At 39.1% G+C, this 18,069-nt stretch overlaps 2 protein-coding genes across 3 annotated transcripts in view; one reads left to right on the top strand and one right to left on the bottom strand.

Moving 5' to 3' along the window:
• CNST (consortin, connexin sorting protein) overlaps nucleotides 1-398 on the bottom strand; it is a 95,138-nt gene extending 94,740 nt beyond the window's left edge. The window contains exon 1 of one of the 2 annotated variants that reach the window (XM_055582066.1): nucleotides 259-398. The gene's annotated coding sequence lies outside the window, so the exon portion shown is untranslated. The remainder of the gene's footprint in view (nucleotides 1-258) is intronic. The other variant, XM_055582067.1, reaches the window with a different exon arrangement.
• Nucleotides 399-641: 243 nt separating this feature from the next.
• On the top strand, nucleotides 642-17,879 carry TFB2M (transcription factor B2, mitochondrial). The gene is made up of 8 exons (XM_055582068.1): nucleotides 642-1,094; nucleotides 1,908-1,996; nucleotides 7,581-7,734; nucleotides 8,068-8,216; nucleotides 10,250-10,339; nucleotides 12,836-12,898; nucleotides 15,540-15,691; nucleotides 17,149-17,879. Exons 1-8 carry the CDS (start codon nucleotides 785-787, stop codon nucleotides 17,324-17,326), a joined length of 1,185 nt encoding a protein of 394 aa, XP_055438043.1. The 5' UTR covers nucleotides 642-784; the 3' UTR covers nucleotides 17,327-17,879.
• The last annotated feature ends 190 nt before the right edge of the window (nucleotides 17,880-18,069 follow it).

Below are 18,069 nucleotides of genomic sequence, written 5' to 3' on the forward strand. Positions count from 1 at the left end.
CCTCTGGCGCGAGTGCCCTAGGGAGGGAGAAATGGGCGCGCGGCGCAGGGAGAGGCCACGGCGGCGAGAGAAAAAGAGGAAAACAGGGGAGCGGAGAAGGGGCGGAGGTGAGCGAACGGAGCTCCACCGCACCCGGAGGGCAGAGGCGGCGATGCCAGAGGAGGACAGCGCCGGGGAAGGAACGAGGGGGGTTCCCAATGGCTTTCCCCTCGGCCGCCAGCCGGCCGGTCTCCTGCATCTCGCTCTTCCTCTCCTTACCTAGGAACAGGAGACGCAAGGAGGGCTACCGCCGGGCGCCGAATCTGTTTCCAGCCCCGCTCGCTGACATGGCGGCCGACGAGCTGTCACAGAGGTTGCTCAGGTCTCCCGCCGGTCGGGTGGAAGAGACACCTCTCGCCTTCCCGCCCCGCCTCCTTCTGCTCACCCCTCCCGGCAGGCGGGAGGGCGGCCGGCGGCCAGGGACCGCGGAGCATAGAGCGCGGACGGCTAGAGAGGAGGCACAGAGGGCAGACGACCATAGAGTCCCAGTTCAGACACCGCCTAGACGGGCCTTCTCTCTCCCCGGCCGTCCACTCGCAGTCCTCCGCCGTCTGCGCCGGCACGGAAACGGAAGTGACGGCAAAGGCAAGACGGAGAGGTCATTCGCAGGCACAGGGTGGAGTGTTTACTTCCGCCGGCCTAGTCTTGGAGTAGGGCTAAGTGGCACGTGGGGTGTGCCCTGTATGGAGTTCGTCGACAATGTAACGATCCTGGGCGACCCTGGGACAGGCCTTAGAGGGTGAGAATGTGGGTCCCGGGGGCGGGAATTCCCTCTCGGCTGACGCTTTCAGCGTTTACCCGCGCTGGGCGATTTTGCGTTTTGAATTCCGGAGTGGCGAGGTGGAAGGACGTCCCGGCAGAGAACTGTCGTGGCTTGTATGACTTTCATACGCAACTGAAGCCCGATGTGGAATTTGGGAAATCGTCCTCGCGCCTGTACAAGTCCCGTTCCGAGACCAAGCGGTACGTAACCAGTCCGAGAGTGGCTGAGACCGTGGTGCGCATGCTGCGGGGAAAACGAAAAGCTGGCCAGCTAATCCTGGAGTGCAATCCAGGTGAGTCCCTCGCGGACTGCGTTTTCACGTCTGCGTACTGTCAGAAACATGACCCCTTCGTTTAATGAACTTCTGTGGTCTGTGTTAATCCTGACTTCACATATTTCTGTATCAATTTGCACTTTACAAAATGTTTTGATAAAACATGCTCTTAGATTTCACTGTCTTCCCAAAAGAACTTTTCATCTCTGTAGTGCATTTTCCATAGACCGTAGCAGGATGCTGGGAACACAACAAGATTTATAGACTTACTGAAGAATAATTTTTTTTAAAGCACCATTTCCTATCACGAGCAGTCAAGTTCTGTTTGAAGTGAAGTGGAGTGAAGTCGCTCAGTCGTGTCCGACTCTTTGCGACCCCATGGACTGTAGCCCACCAGGCTCCTCCATCCATGGATTTTCCAGGCAAGAATACTGGAGTGGGTTGCCAGTTCCTTCTCAGGTTCTGTTTAGGTTTCGCAGTATCTTGCTATTAAAATATCCGGATAGCCAATAGTAACTGGTAAGCTAGAGGCAAGCTTTTTTGTTTTTTTCTTGAGAGGTAGTGGAACATTGTAATTAAGAGCGCAGGTTTTTCACTCTGAAGGAATGCTTTCAGAGCCATGCAGCACCACGTACCGGTTTTGATGTTGGAGTAAAGTGACTGTCTAATCCCCGATTTCCTTATATGTAAATAAGGAGTGTAATATCTACTTTGGGGATGTTGTGAGAATTAAAATTAGATCATACAGGTAAAACATCTAATTTCTTCGATATTGAAAAAGATTATGGTGTTTCTTTTGCAAATAAACTTTTTGTTCTTTTAATGTGCTAGGTCCTGGAGTACTCACCCGAGCATTGCTTGAAAGTGGTGCCAGAGTGATTGCCCTTGAAAGTGACAAAACTTTTATTCCAGAATTGAAGGTATATATTTTTTTTAAAAAAAGAATTTATTGTTCAGTCTGCTACATTCCAGTGTTTTAGGGAAGTAAAATTAAGCACACAGATTATTTTTAAAGAATCACTCTTACAGGCTATGCCATGAATATCTCCGTACTCTCAATGGATAGAACAGAGTAAGTATCAATGATTGCTGAATGACTGAAAGATAGTATTCAAACTTTTTTTTCCTAATTCTAGCTCTGCTACATGTGGGTGACTTTGAACAAAATGTATAACTGGTATCTCTAGGCTTGTTTCCTCATCACTAGTGGACTATCCTGTGCCTCTTCTTTCTTAGAAGGGAGCTTAGAATCTAGTTGCTAGTATTAGGATAATGGGACTATGCTAACCCTGGACTTAAGGACTCAGAGGCTGGAGAAGTTTGATGTATTCTTATAAAACTCCGTGGAGTAAAGGTATTATCCAAATGGATTTTTTAGTGAATTCAGCTTCATGTATGGCTGACAAGTTCAGTAAACAGTAAAGTGGAAATTCCTGGCCTCATTGCCAGCCTCTTTTTCTTTTTTTCTTTCCTTTCTTTCCTTCTTTTATAAATCATTTGGTTCAATTCAGGAAAATAAAACCATACAACACATTAGATGGTTGTTTTTCTACAACTGAAAAAAACCAAGATTATAATCAGGTTATGTAATTGATGTTTAATCTGCTGAAATTCCAAAAACATGGAAGAGAAAAAGGACACACAAAATTGTTCAGAGATTCAAGATCTTGAATGTGATTAAGTAAACAAAGCCATCTGTAATTTCAACCTGGAAATTAAAAACAAGATAGCTTTTATTTTGGTATTTAGAAGGGTGCCTACTTTTGAAGATTACACGTTCAGAGTTTTTCCAAGAGAATGCACTGGTCATAGTAAGCATCGTCTTCCAACAACACAAGACAAATCTCTACACATGGACATCACCAGATGGTCAATGCTAAAATCAGATTAATTATATTCTTTTCAGCCAAAGATGGAGAAGCTCTATACAGTCAGCTCAAAGAATAGCAAGGAGAGAGAAGAAAGCCTTCCTAAATGATCAATGCAAAGAAATAGAGGAAAACAATAGAATGGGAAAGACTAGAGATCTTTTCAAGAAAATTCGAGATACCAGGGGAACATTTCATGCAAAGATGGGCTCGATAAAGGACAGAAATGGTATGGACCTAACAGAAGCAGAGGATATTAAGAGGTGGCAAGAGTACATAGAACTACAAAAAAGATCTTCATGACCCAGTAACCACATTGGTGTGATCACTCACCTAGAGCCAGACATCCTAGAATGCAAAGTCAAGTGGGCCTTAGGAAGCATCACTACGAACAAAACTAGTGGAGGTGATGGAATTCCAGTTGAGCTATTTCAAATCCTGAAAGATGATGCTGTGAAAGTGCTTCACTCAATATGCCAGCAAATTTGGAAAACAGCAGTGGCCACAGGACTGGAAAAGGTCAGTTTTCATTCCAATCCCAAAGGCAATGCGAAAGAATGCTCAAACTACTGCACAATTGCACTCATCTCAATGGCACCCCACTCCAGTACTCTTGCCTGGAAAATCCCATGGACAGAGGAGCCTGGTAGGCTGCAGTCCATGGGGTCGCTAGGAGTCGGACATGACTGAGCGACTTCACTTTGACTTTTCACTTTCATGCATTGGAGGAGGAAATGGCAACCCACTCCAGTGTTCTTGCCTGGAGAATCCCAGGGACGGGGGAGCCTGGTGGGCTGCTGTCTGTGGGGTCGCACAGAGTCGGACATGACTGAAGCAACTTAGCAGCAGCAGCAGCACATGATAGTAAAGTAGTGCTCAGACTTTGGCCACCTCATGCGAAGAGTTGACTCACTGGAAAAGACTGTGATGCTGGGAGGGATTGGGGGCAGGAGGAGAAGGGGATGACAGAGGATGAGATGGCTGGATGGCATCACTGACTCGATGGACGTGAGTCTGGGTAAACTCCGGGAGTTGGTGATGGACAGGGAGGCCTGGCGTGCTGCGATTCATGGAGTCGCAAAGAGTCGGACACGACTGAGCGACTGAACTGAACTGAACAGTGCTCAAAATTCTCCAAGCCAGCCTCCAACAGTATGTGAATCATGAAATTCCAGATGTTCAAGCTGGATTTAGAAAAGGCAGAGAAACCAGAGTTCAAATTGCCAGCATCCGTTGGATCATCAAAAGCAAGAGGGTTCCAGAAACACATCGATTGCTGCTTTATTGACTAAGAAAAGCCTTTGTGTGGATCACAACAAATTGTGGAAAATTCTTAAAGAAATGGGAATTCCAGACTACCTGACCTGCCTCTTGGGAAATCTGTATGCAGGTCAGGAAGCAACAGTTAGAACTGGACATGGAACGGACTGGTTCCAAATTGGGAACGAAGTACATCAAGGCTGTATATTGTCACTCTGCTTATTTAACTTCTAGGCAGTGTCCATCATGACAAACACTGGGCTGGAAGAAGCACAAGCTGAAGTCAAGTTTGCCGGGAGAAATATCAGTAACCTCAGATATGCAGATGACACCACCCTTATGTCAGAAAGTGAAGAATTAAAGAGTCCCTTGATGAAAGTGAAAGAGGAGAGTGAAAAAGTTGGCTTAAAACTTAACAGTCAGAAAACTAAGATCATTACATCTGGTCCCATCATTTCATGGCAAATAGATGGGGAAACAGTGACAGACTATCTTTTTGAGCTCCAAAATCACTGCAGATGATGACTGCAGCCAAGAAATTAAAAGATGCTCTGTTGATGGACAGGGAGGCCTGGTGTGCTGCAGTCCATGGGGTCGCGAAGAGTTGAACACAACTGAGTGACTGAATTGAACTGAACTGAAAGTGAAGAGCCATTCAAAGTTTTGAGTGAATTCATATATATGTGCCAGAATAAAAGAGAAGTAATTAAATAGAACCTTTGCAACCCTAAATCAGAGCCTTAAGTGGTGCTCTTAGCAAGCAGTGCTTCTAGCCACCTAAAGGCTCTCAGTTGTACTAAAAACTAAAAGGATTTTCAAGGTTAATGCTTGACTCAGCATGTTTACCTAAATTTAAAATCCTTCTCTCCCCTAGTCCACTCCCCTGATAAAATTCTCAGATTCCACATTAACAGTGTTTCAAATAGGACCAGTTTGTTTTCCTATTTGGATGTGCTAGAGATACACATGTTGTAAATTGTGTTCTATAACGATAAATCATCACAACTTGCGTAAGTCAACTACTCTTTAGTTTTGTTTTTATTTAAATAGATGGAGTTATATCTCATTTGAATATTGAAGAAATAGCTACGTGTATTCAGTAGAAGAGACATCATCTTTTGTGGTGGTTATTCAGTCGCTCAGGTGTATCCACTCTTTGCGACCCCTGGACTGCAGCACACCAGGCTCCTCTGTCCTTCACTATCTCCCAGTTTGATCAAACTGTTGTCCATTGAGTCAGTGATGTCATCCAACCATCTCATCCTCTTGTCTCCCCCTTCTCCTCTTGTCCTCAGTCTTTCCCAGCATCAGGGTCTTTTCCATTTGAGTCAGCTCTTCACAACAGGTGGCCAAAGTATTGCAGCTTCAGCTTCAACATCAGTCCTTCCAGTGAATATTCAGGGTTGATTTTGTTTAGGATTGACTGGTTTGATCTCCTTGCTGTCCAGGGGACTCTCAAGAGTCTTCTTCAGTACCACAATTCGAAAGCATCTATTCTTCGGTGCTCAGCCTTCTTTACGGGCCAATTCTCGTATCTGTATATGACTACAGCAAAAACGATAGCTTTAACTAGACGGATTTTGTCAGCAAAGTGATGTCTCTGCTTTTTAATGTTATCTGGGTTGGTCATAGCTTTTCTTCCAAGGAGCAGTTGTCTTTTATTTTTATGGATGCAATCATAGTCCATGGTGATTTTGGAGCCCAAGAAAATAAAGTCTGCCACTGTTTCCATTGTTTCCCCATCTCTTTGCCATGAAGTGATGGGACTGGATGCACTCTGCTCTCTCACTTTCATCAAGAGGCTCTTCAGTTCCTCTTTACTATCTGCCATAAGGGTGGTGTCATCTGCATATCTGAGGTTATTAATATTTCTCCCAGCAGTCTTGATTCCAGCTTGCACTTCATCCATACCAGCGTTTTGCATGATACACTCTGCATCGAAGTTAAATAAGCAGGGTGATAATATATAGCCTTGAAGTATTCCTTTCCCAATTTGGAAACAGTCTGTTGTTCCATGTCCGCTTCTAATTGTTGCTTCCTGACCTGCATACAGATTTCTCAAGAGGCAGGCCAGGTGGTCTGGTAGTCCCATCTCTTTAAGAATTTTCCACATTTTGTTGTGATCCACACAGTCAAAAGGGTTTAGTGTAGTCAATGAAGCAGAGTACATGTTTTTCTGGAATATCCTTGCTTTTTCTATGATTCAACGAATCCTGGCAATTTGATCTCTGGTTCCTCTGCCTTTTCTAAATCCAGCTTGAACGTCTGGAAATTCTCAGTTCACGTACTGTTGAAGCCTTGATTGAAGGATTTTGAGCATTACCTTGCTAGAACTTGAGATGAGTGCAGTTGTGCGGTAGTTTGAACGTTCTTTGGAGTTGCCCTTCTTTGGGATTGGAATGAAAACTGACCCTTTCCAGTCCTGTGGCCAATGCTGAGTTTTCCAAATTTGCTGGCATATTGAGTGCAGCACTTTTAACAGCATCATCTTGTAGGATTTGAAATAACTCAGCTGAAATTCCATCACGTCCACTTGGTTTGTTCATAGTTATGCTTCCAAAGGCACACTTCCTAAGGCTTTTGTGGTAAACTGTGTCTTAGTTCATTTATGTCTTCAACCTGTACTTCAGTATCCAGGTCTACAACTTCCTACCTGCATCTCCACTTAAGTCACGTAATAGGTGTCTCAAAATTATCATGACCAAAAATGTATTGTTTCCACTCCCAGCTCTGTGCCTTTTTCTATCACTAGTTTTTTTTAAGGGTCCTCTTGAAAGTAATCATTAAATGCTAAATAGAAATAGAGTCATTTATAGGTTGAATTCAAACAGTTAAGAAAGCTTAGTTTTTTCTTTTAACTCATAACTTTAAATTGAAGATTCACTGAAACCTTGTTAATACCTGTAGAATTTTTTGTGCATGAGAACCTCAGCGTGCACATAAAAATGTTGCTTTCTTCTGTTTGATTTTTAGTAACTTTGAATTAGGTTTGTAGAGTCAGTAGCCAGTACTTCCTTTCACTAGTAAGTTCTCAAGCGCTGCCAGGTGAAAAACGTATGGGCAGTAAAAAGATTGAGGTATATTTTTTGTCTTCTAGCAGGCAAGGAACTTTCCTTCTGTTGCTGCCTCTGACTTTAGGAAAAGTAAAGGAAAAATTAAGAAGCTAGAGAGGGACCTACAGAATGGGCCATGTTTGTTTGGTAAAGGACTTACTAAACTGTTCTGGGAAAAAATGGAATACTCTCTTGAATCTGTCTAGAAATATTCTCTTGGATCTATCTGTCTTTCACTTTAATATTTTTATTTTCTGTTATAAAACATATTCCCATTTTTAAACACTAAAATTTCTAAACAAGTTCTCTCTTTCTCTCTCTAGTCCTTAGGAGACAGTGTGAATGGAAGACTAGAAGTGATCTATTGTGACTTCTTTAAACTGGACCCTAGAAATCATGGCACAGTGACCCCTCCCGTTATGACTTCAGATATGCTTTTTCAGTATTTGGGAGTGAAAGCACATCCTTGGAAAAAAGGTGATTTTTGTCTTTCAGTAGAGAAGTAGCTTAGAGTTTGTCAGTTTTCTTTAGCAGTATACCAGGTTTGTTAAGATTTGTGTAAATATTTACATAGTATAGTTTATGGGCAGTTGCTCTTAAATTGATTATGGCTTTTCCGTCACCTAGATTCAATCAGAGCAGTTTTGTAGGGGCTAAGTTCTAGGTCATGGAATGATGCTAAGGCTTAGTTTTCATTGAAGTAACTTTAAAACAATATAGTTTGTTAACCTAATTTGACTCAGTAAAGTATACTCATAGGAAAAAAATGTTAAGAATTTATTTAAATACTTTTGCTTGTATCCTTAACAGGTTTCCCTTTAAAAGTAGTTGGGATCTTACCAGTTAAAACTGAGAGAAACACACTTTGGAAAATTTTACATGACCTGTATTCCTGTTCTTCTATTTATAAATATGGACGAGCAGAACTAAATTTGTTTATTTCTGAAAAGGAATGCCGGGTAGGTTGTTACAAGTACCTGATTAGGTTTTTGTTTTGAAAGAGTTCTGTGATTTTTATCAGATTAGTCTTAATCTGCGTGATTTTAATTTGGGCTCATGACATTTAAGAGTACCGAGGTTATTTTTAAATTTCTGTAGAGCGCTCCTTAGGTTTTATTTTTAAAAGGTTTTTGTGTGATAAAACATACGTAACTAAAGTTGACCACTGTAGCTGTTTTGAAGTGTACAGTTGCACGGCAGCGAGTGCACTCGCCTTGTGGTACAGCTGTTAACAGCACCTGTCTCTCCACAGAACTTCTTCATCGTTCCATTCTAAAGCTGTGCACCCACTAAGCAGCTAATTCCCCTTCCCCCATCTCCTGGACCCCTAGTAACCGTATTTTCTGCCTCTATGAATTTGACTAGTCTGTGTTCCTCATGTAAGTGGAATCGTACAGTATTCCACTTTGTGTCTGGCTTATTTCACTTACTGTTCTGTCTTTTTAGGGTTCATCCAAATTGTAGCACATGTCAGAATGTCATTCCTTGTTAAGGCTGAATAATAACTCTGTTGTATATTTACACCACCCCACCATCTTTCGTTTATCCACTTTTATCAATGGATATAAGTGACATGTAGCACTGTGTAAGTTTAAGGTATATAGTGTAATGTTTTGACTTATATACATAATGAAGTGATTGTCATAAGTTTTCTAAGCATCATCTCATACAGATAGAAATTAATAAAAAATACTTTTCCTTGTGAAGAGAACTCTTGGGATGTATGAATTTGTTTCTTGAAGTATAATTGATCTAAACAGTACGTTAGTTCCTGATACATATAACATGGTGATTTAAAATGTCTATGTATTAAAAATGATCACCGTGGTAAGTCTAGTTAGCATCTGTCAAAACACAGAGATGCATTATCATTGACTATATTTCCCAGACTGTACCTTTCATCCCTCTGATAAATTTATTTTGTAACTGAGAGCATGTGCCTGCTAATTTCTTTTTCCTATTTCATTTATTCCCACACCCCCTCACCTCTGGCAACCTTCCGTTCTATCTGTAATTCTGTTTCTGTTTTATGTTTGTTATTTGTTTTTTAGATTTCACATATGAATAAAATTATACAGTATTTGTCTTTCTGTGTCTGACTTATTTGATATAGCTTAATACTCTGTAGGTCCATCCTTTGTTGTCAAAAATGGCAAGAGATCATTCTTTTTTAATGCTGAGTTATATTTTGTGTGTCTGTGTAATGTATATATTTATATGTCTCTCTCTCTATATATATATACACACACATATTTTTAAAGAACATACCCATCTTTATCCGTCTTCTTTACCCATTGAACTATCAGTGGGCAGTTAGATTATATTTCTTTCTTGGCTGTTGTGAATGATGCTGTAGTGAACAGTTGTAGACTTTTTATTCTCTGAAAGCTGAGGGCCTCCTAAAGTCCTTGAAAGTTATGTTTCTTTGCTGCTCAGAATGCTTCATGTTATTCATGTTTTAATCCAAGATAACTGGAAATGCTTATTTGTTTAAGAGCTACAGATTGGGATGGGGGTTGTGGGGGACCAGGGTCCAGAGATGAAAAGATGATTTGCTCACTCAGATCCAAATAGTAAGTAAATGGTGACTGTCCCTGGAAAGAGAAGAACTTCCCAGATGGCTCAGTGGTAAAGAATCCACCTGCCAATGCAAGAGCCACAGGAGACTCGAATTCAATCCCTGGGTCAGGAACATCCCCTGGAGTAGGAAATGTCAGCCCACTCCAATGTCCTTGCCAGGGTAATTCCATGCGCAGTGGAGCCTGGTGGACTACATTCAGTCCATATATAGCCCATCAGGCTCACATATTAAATGTACACGATGATATATTTCAGTATGAAAGTTTAAGGAGACTTTTACTTGAAATGGTTAAGATTTTGCATTTAATTCTCATTTTCTTTTATTTCTAGACACTATTAAGATATTACTGTTACCGTTTCTAGATGCTATTAAGATCTGACAGTTGATTTTGCTGTATTTTCCTTTTACTAGAAACTAATGGCAAATCCCCAAACTCCAGGCTTGTATCAGTCATTAAGTGTGCTCGGTCAAACAGCTTGTGGGATCAAGGTCCTGTGTACGGTGAGTAAAATCCTAAATTTCAACAAAGAGCTTCATTGTTTTTCAAAGAGGCTGCATTTCTGTAAATGAAGAAAAATTAAATTTCTTTTTTCCCAAGTATTTAAGATAATAGAGCACTGTGGCGATGTTTTGTGTCACAAATATGTATTTCATTGTAAAAGTTTTTATTCTTTTACAGTGGAGAGTTTACCTTTTTTTAAAATTTGATAGCTAATAGTCAATTACAAAATTTTTTTCCCTTCTATCTAAACATTTTTCTTGTTTTTAATGGCTATTTAATATCATTATAGAGCATTCTCCTTTTTAGTTTATTTCCTTAGGCAAGATCAGAGCTATCTAATAGAAACATAATACAAGCCACATGTGTAATTTTACATTTTTAAACAGTAACGTTATGAAAAGTCAGAAAAGGTTATTGTATAATTTACATTCTTCTTTGTGTAGTAAAAATCATGTGTATATTTTACACTTAAAACCAATTCAGACTGGATGCATTTTATGTGTTCAGGAGCTACGTATGACTTGTGGCTGCCATTTTGTGTGTATGTGTGTGTCTGCCATTTTTAATAGAGGCCTAAAGTATAAGAAAAAAGTGATAAATACCATTTCTTTCATAGCATAGTTTGCCCATTCTGTTTTTTATTGTGGTAGATTATCCATCAAGTTATTGTTAGGGATATGTCTGTGAATATTCTACGAACCCTTGTTCTTCCAAAGATATATTTGTTTAATTTTAAAGTCGCGTACGGTGTTTCTCCATGTAGTCTCTTCATTGCTTCTGTCCAGGAACACTTTAAGATCTTCAGTACGTACTTGGTCGTTAGAATATGATCTCATTTGATTGTAGCTTTTGTTCCAATTCTGGTTTTTCCCTCCAAAGCATCCCAGGTTCTTAGTTTGGATCGCTCTGTACCTTGTCTTATTTCTATCGTGCTCTCATCCTTTTTCTGTATTCCCAGAAATCTTTTTCGCCTTTGACCTTCATGGCACTGATCCTGCTTTCTGCCCATACTATATAATGCAATCTTGGTGCTGTAGTTCTTGGTTTTCCTAAAATCCTCTCTTAACCCCACTGATCTCTTCTCATTCTGTTGGCTTTTCATCTCAGCTCTTCTCTCCTCCTGACTTTTGTTTAGTTTCTTCATAGAGGCCCTCAGCTTTCAGGATAGTTTTATTGTTTTTTGCAGTATTTATTTTCAAAAGCCATATGTTGACTTTTGCCATTTATTAACCTCAAGAAAGGACAAGTTATTCTAGACCCAGCATTTTAAACAGTTTTCCATTACATTAATATGTCTGCTACTGGAGGGTCCATTGTTAAACCCAGTTCCCAAGGTCTTGTAGGTTTTCCTCTCCTGTGGGTTTGGTAAATAGAAATGAGGTCTCCTCTGTGCCCACTGCAGAGCCCTAAACTACTGTAGATAGACCAGGTGTAGGAGTGTGCTGTGCACTGCCCGCTGCTACTGCTGTTGCTCTGCCTTCCTCCTCTTGGTGACATTCGTGAAACTGCTGGGAACTGATGGGCAACAATTGCATTTTTCATTCTATGTCAGCAGCAACTGCAATTAGTAATAAATTATAATTTTTGACAGTAGACTTTCAAACCTTACACCCAATATTATGTCTTAGTCTTTTAACTCTGTGTCAAATGCTGTTCTTTTGCAATTAAATGTGTGTGTATGAAAGTGAAAATTGCTCAGTTGTGTCCAGCTCTTTGCAACCCCATGAAGCCTATTAGGCTCCTCTGTCCATGGAATTCTCCAAGCAAGAATACTGGAGTGGGTGGCCATTCCCTTCTCCAGGGGGTTTTCCTGATCCAGGGATTGAACCCAGGTCTCCTGCATTGCAGGCTGATTCTCTACCATCTGAGCCACCAGGGAAGCCAAATATGTGTTTAATGTATGTACACATATTAAATAAATTCTTGTGTGTATGTATACACACACACACACACACACACACACACATACACACACACAATTTTTCAGTTGGGTCATCTTTTAAAAATTGCTTCACATACAAAATTGTTTATACCAAAGTTAGATACAAAGAAGTAATGATTCTTTTAAAAATTGACATAGTTTGTCTCCTTACATGTCCCAGCATATTCATATCAGTGACTTTTCCACTAAAGCAGAACAGAAACATCCTCAGTATTGATCTAATAGCCCCTAAACTGATTGTGCATATAATAGAGAAATGCTTGCTAACTTAAGAATGTATTTACATAATTATATTAAGGGCAGCCGTGTTTATCTAAGCAAGTAATAGAGTTACCAGTATTGGGATAGACCTTTGACCCTCCTTTTATCTAAAAAAAAGAGAAGAAAAATGTGTATGATTTAACTGTCGCATATTTTTCTTAAATTCAGTTAGACTTGGCTTTAATTTATTCTGCTGTATAGGCAAGACATTTTTTAAGGAGGTAATGATGTATGGCACTTTGTCCAAAAAGAAATGAAAGAAATGTGTATTTTTAATTTATCTTCCCTCAAGGAGCCTTCCTCATCATTTGACACGTATACTATAAAGGGACAGCTGGAAAAGCAAAGGCATAGGGTAAGAATGAATGAATACCTTTTCCTTTCTTCCTCTGAATGTAACATACTTTGTTTTCTTTTGCATTACCTGGTATTCTGTATTTACTGAAATTTTAAATTTTAGAATATCTCGAACTTTTACAAATATATCTTATTGCTTTTAATATATATTCAAATTTTTTTGTTAAAGAGTTGTATTTTTCAGCTATTTATACAGTGAAAGTGAAGTCACTCAATTGAGTCTGACTCTTTGTGACCCCTTGGACTTGTAGCCCACCAGGCTCCTCCGTCCATGGGATTTTCCAGGCAAGAATACTGGAGTGGGGTGCCATTTCCTTCTCCAGGAGATCTTCCCGACCCAGGGATTGAACCTGGGTCTCCTGCATTGTAGGCAGACGCTTTTATTTTCCAGCATAATAATAGGCTTAAACCCAGATTCTGTCTTCTCTTTTTAATTTTTGAAATGAAGATACATCTCAAATTTGGAAAATACGGTTATTTTAATAGTCATCTAATTTGATAAACTAAAAATAAGATTTTTTTTCCCTTTATAAGGTGCCAAAGTGATGATGTTATAAAGTGATCCTCTATTAAGATTATATAGAGCTACTTATAACAATTTTTGGACCCAATTCAGAAGTTCCACTTTGGGATTAAATGCTAATGATGTCCTAATCTCAGTGTATTAGCTCAGTCTGATGTTCCCAATTGCTTCCTACTTTGTTTTTTTCTCACTCTTGCCACTAAAGGAAAACAGGAAAATTTTCAATTTTTAAATAATCCTGACTTCAGACTAACCAGCGATCATTATAATTTTAGTGGTGTTGCCCTGTCTGTAAACATAATGTATGGAGCCTCACAAAATAGGAGTGCATTTTGGCTTGGCACCGCTAGGTGTTTATCCATATGACCTGAAAATGAGTAATGCCCCTGCATTTAATACACTTTCTCATTTTCTCATTGAGAGTGTCAAAAGGGAAAATATTTTTTTGGCTAACATAATTGTTCAAACTTTTAGAGATGAAGATGAAATAACCAAATGTTACATTTCATGAGAAATTTTTATTCAGATATTTCACATGTGTCTTTGATGTTGGTATGTTCATAATTGTTAAGAAGCACTTTTAGATATTTAACAGATTTTCTAAAGCACATGATCTTCATTATCCACATGGTTTGAGGTTTCCACTTTTTTGAAGCCATGTTTTTGTGTTGTTCCTGGAAATTTTTTCTTAAGCTATTAAATACAAATAGCCATTCATTGACATTGGGGAAGTCATTTTTTCTTCCTTATTTATCAAATGAACCAAAATCTGTAACTCCAGATCTATCTTCAAGGTGCTTTTTAAAGTCACCTTCAAAAAACTTGTTAACAATGCTTTCAATTGTAAGGTTATTCCCCTCCCTAGTTAATAATTGCTAAATATTTTAAAATTTTACTGCCTTGCTTTTTTATTCTTCAGCTACAAGAATTCAAAAGCAGAAACCAAAGCTGATTGAAATTTTCTTTTTTGGCCATCATGTCTTCCACAAATAGTATTTTTGTTTACATATGTGTATATATACATTTTTTTTTTAATAAAGAAAGGGATTGTTGTATAGTAGCTGAGTCATGTCTGACTCTTTCGCGACTCCATGGACTGTGGCCTGCCAGGCTCCTCTGTCCATGGGATTTCCCAGGCAAGAATACTGGAGTGGGTTGCCATTTCCTTCTCTGGGCGATTTTCCAGACCAAGGGATCAAACCCATGTCTCCTGCTTGACAGGTGGATTCTTTACCACTGAGCCACCTGGGCAGCCTAAATAAGAGATGACTAGCTAATATGTGAGATTTCCTAAGAACTCAAGCATAAGGCTCCCTCTGCTCTGAGGAATTAATTTTGGGGGGAGAAACAGCTTAACGTTACATCAAGTCATGTACAGTTTTTGTTTTAATCTGTATGACACTATATACTAGAGCAGGTTGGCAAACCTTTTGTGTAAAAGAGAGTACATATTTTATGCTTTGCAGGCCACATACAGTCTATCACATATCCTCTGTGGATTTGTTGGTATTGTTTGTTTTCTAAGAGTCCTTTATATATGTAAAAACAATTTGTAGTTCCATAGTATACAAAAACAGGCAGGCCATGCTTGCTAACCCTATATTTTTAAAAATCCAAATAAAAATTATAAGGCAATAATTTGTTTATGTTTAGTATTTGCTATTATGCCTCAAATACAGAAGAGACTCAGTATATATAAGTGTCACATTTAGGATTTCATTTTCCCTGCTTACAAGTTAATAAGCTGTCACTCTTTCGTAGTGCTGGCCAGAGACACACAGCCCTGTGTCCCTTGGAAAAATCTGAATTGCTTGGTTGAGTGGTGTGCGTGCAGTGGGTTTGCCTTGCATCTGAGGAACACAGAGCTGGGGGTGTCCATCCCTTTTATAGCAAACATTTTGTCCCATAGAGGGGCATTGTCTCATCCCCCAGGAGAATAGCCCACGTTAAGAGCAACTGGGGCCTTGCTTTATTGGCACATCCAAAAAGAAGCTCTAGAGACACTCAGGGTCTATGATGATTCTGTCTCCAGAAGGTAAATTGAATGCATCAGTGAACAGTGTCTTGCACGGGCAATATTTTATGACTAATACATTTTATTTTCCTTTTTCTGCAGGAATCATTAGAACAAAACCTGTGTTTTGTTCAGTTGACTCCTCATAGAAATTTATTTACAGGAACCTTAACACCTTTTAACTATGATGTATTTTTTCACATGTTAAGGCAATGTTTTATGAAACGCAATGCCAAGCTAATAGACCATTTACCGTAAGTAAGAATTATACAAGCAAATACAAAAGTAGCAACTTAATGTGAGAATTGTGCTTTCATGTTAAGAGCTTTGTTTTTATATCTTTTATGGCTTCGTTAACAGTGAGGGACCATGTTTTCACTCATCTATTAATATTGCTTCAAAATACTTCCTTTTTGCTGGTACATATTTTGAGGAAAATATATTTTCCACACAATTTTCCAGTTAAGGAAATGAATTTTCCAATTAGTTTTCTTAATTTTCCAATTAAGCTCTCCTGAGCTTAATTTTTTCCCCCTTCTTTGGAAAACAACTAGGGGTGCTTAAAATTTGTTTTATCTTTGTCGAGATTAATCTGCATGAAGACCTGGCTCCTTGCCACTGGCGTTAGTGGTGGCATACCCACCGTCTGCATCTGGTCATTGCCTGTCCTCGGTGGTTCTGTTTCCTAACCAAAGTAGGCACAAATCATTATACCACCCAGGTCCTCCTACTGTGGGTCATACCCTGTATTTCTACCTAAAGCTTTGGAGATGCTATGAACTGCAAGGATGTTTATACCCGTCACCAGGATTCCATTGACAGTCAGAAAAGTATTGGAATATTTTCCACCAAAACATTTTACTACAGTTGTTTACTTGTTATTGTCAGAGGCTCACAGGTGGTTTCTCGCTAGACCAATACAGAATAAGGCAGTGCTTATTTATTTATCGGAGAAGGCAATGGCACCCCACTCCAGTACTCTTGCCTGGAAAATCCCATGGATGGAGGAGCCTGGTAGGCTGCAGTCCATGGGGTCGCTGAGAGTCAGACATGACTGAGCGACTTCACTTTCACTTTTCACTTTCATGCATTGGAGAAGGAAATGGCAACCCACTCCAGTGTTCTTGCCTGGAGAATCCCAGGGACAGAGGAGCCTAGTGGGCTGCCGTCTATGGGGTCGCACAGAGTCGGACATGACTGAAACGACTTAGCAGTATTTATTTATAATTTATGTAATTATAAATTATAAGTTTATTATCTACTTCTAATTTATTCACAGTAATAGTTACACAAAAATGTGAAAAATTATTTCCTCTTTGAAAACAGACAGTAGTTTCTGCTGTTTGTATACTTACTGAACTTCTACCTAAACATAAATGGAGTTAATTTTTTGCAAAGAGAGTTAAAAGATGAAGCAGGTGGGCAGAAGAATTTTTTTGAAGGACAAATGTTAAACTAGTGTTTTGCTTAAGAATCGATTAGAACATGTTAAAGCCTAAATCTGCTCTTTTCATTGCAGCAAGCCATGAAACTTTAGGAATAGACATAGTTAAAGCTATTTACGATATGCAGGCTCTTAAACTGAATAAGATTAATTTACATATATTGTTAGACATTTAAAATTGGGCTTAGAAACCACCTCTATCAGCATTCACTGCCAGTTTTGTTATGAAAGATACTTAAGCAGATTTACTTTGTGTTTATTTTGCAGGTCATTGAGTCCAATTGATGCAGTGCATATATTGAAGCAAATAAAAAAACATAAGGATGTGAGAGTTGTAGATATGTACCCTAAAGACTTTCAGCGCCTTTTTGAAACCATAGAATGTTCAAAAGATGATACCTGTAAGTGGCTCTATGATGAATTCATGGAGGATACACTCTCATAGTGAAGTGGACTGCTAAGACATTAACTGGAGCTGTCTATAATTTTGGAAATTATGACACAAATGAAAAAGAACTGAGTTTGAAAAGCTCACATCCTTTCAGAAGATAACTGTTCTTGTTTTGCACAACTCGGCAGATCGTTTCTTCTGCCACTGATAATGGTGTATTGGATAAAACAGTGGTTGCTATTTTATTCAAATGAATGAAATGAAAACATCTGTTAATTGAGGATTTAATCAAATTGGATTTGTTTTGTTTTAAATTCCTGTCTGTTGTAAGCATACTGGTAGTTATAGGGTATTACTAGGTGAAATTTAGTTTTAGAAATTCTTTTGGCCTTATATCGTATGCTGTATTTAAATTTTCCATTTTTGCTGTTGATTTTTATATCCTCCTGGGGGAGCAGAAGAGTACAGAAACGTGGAAGGTAAACTGATTTAATAGGTTTGTTTTATTTTTCAGTTTATTGAAATGTATTATCAAGTACTGTACAGTTATTTAAATTTTAATATGGTTTAAACTTTTTTAGAAATTAAAATATTTTAAGTAATAGGATTTTGTGACTTTTTGTTTGTATCTGTTCAAACATAAAACTGACCCTGACTTATTCACTTAAAATCCTGTCTTGTGTAGTCAGTGTACTTCAGTGAGTTAATCAGTCTGTTATTCAGAAGTTTCATGCATTTTTGTTCCATCAAGAACATCTGAAGTTAAGACTTTTATAAAGAGTCAGACACGACTGAGC

This window comes from Bubalus kerabau, chromosome 5, assembly GCF_029407905.1.
Source record: "Bubalus kerabau isolate K-KA32 ecotype Philippines breed swamp buffalo chromosome 5, PCC_UOA_SB_1v2, whole genome shotgun sequence".
NCBI lineage: Eukaryota > Metazoa > Chordata > Mammalia > Artiodactyla > Bovidae > Bubalus > Bubalus kerabau.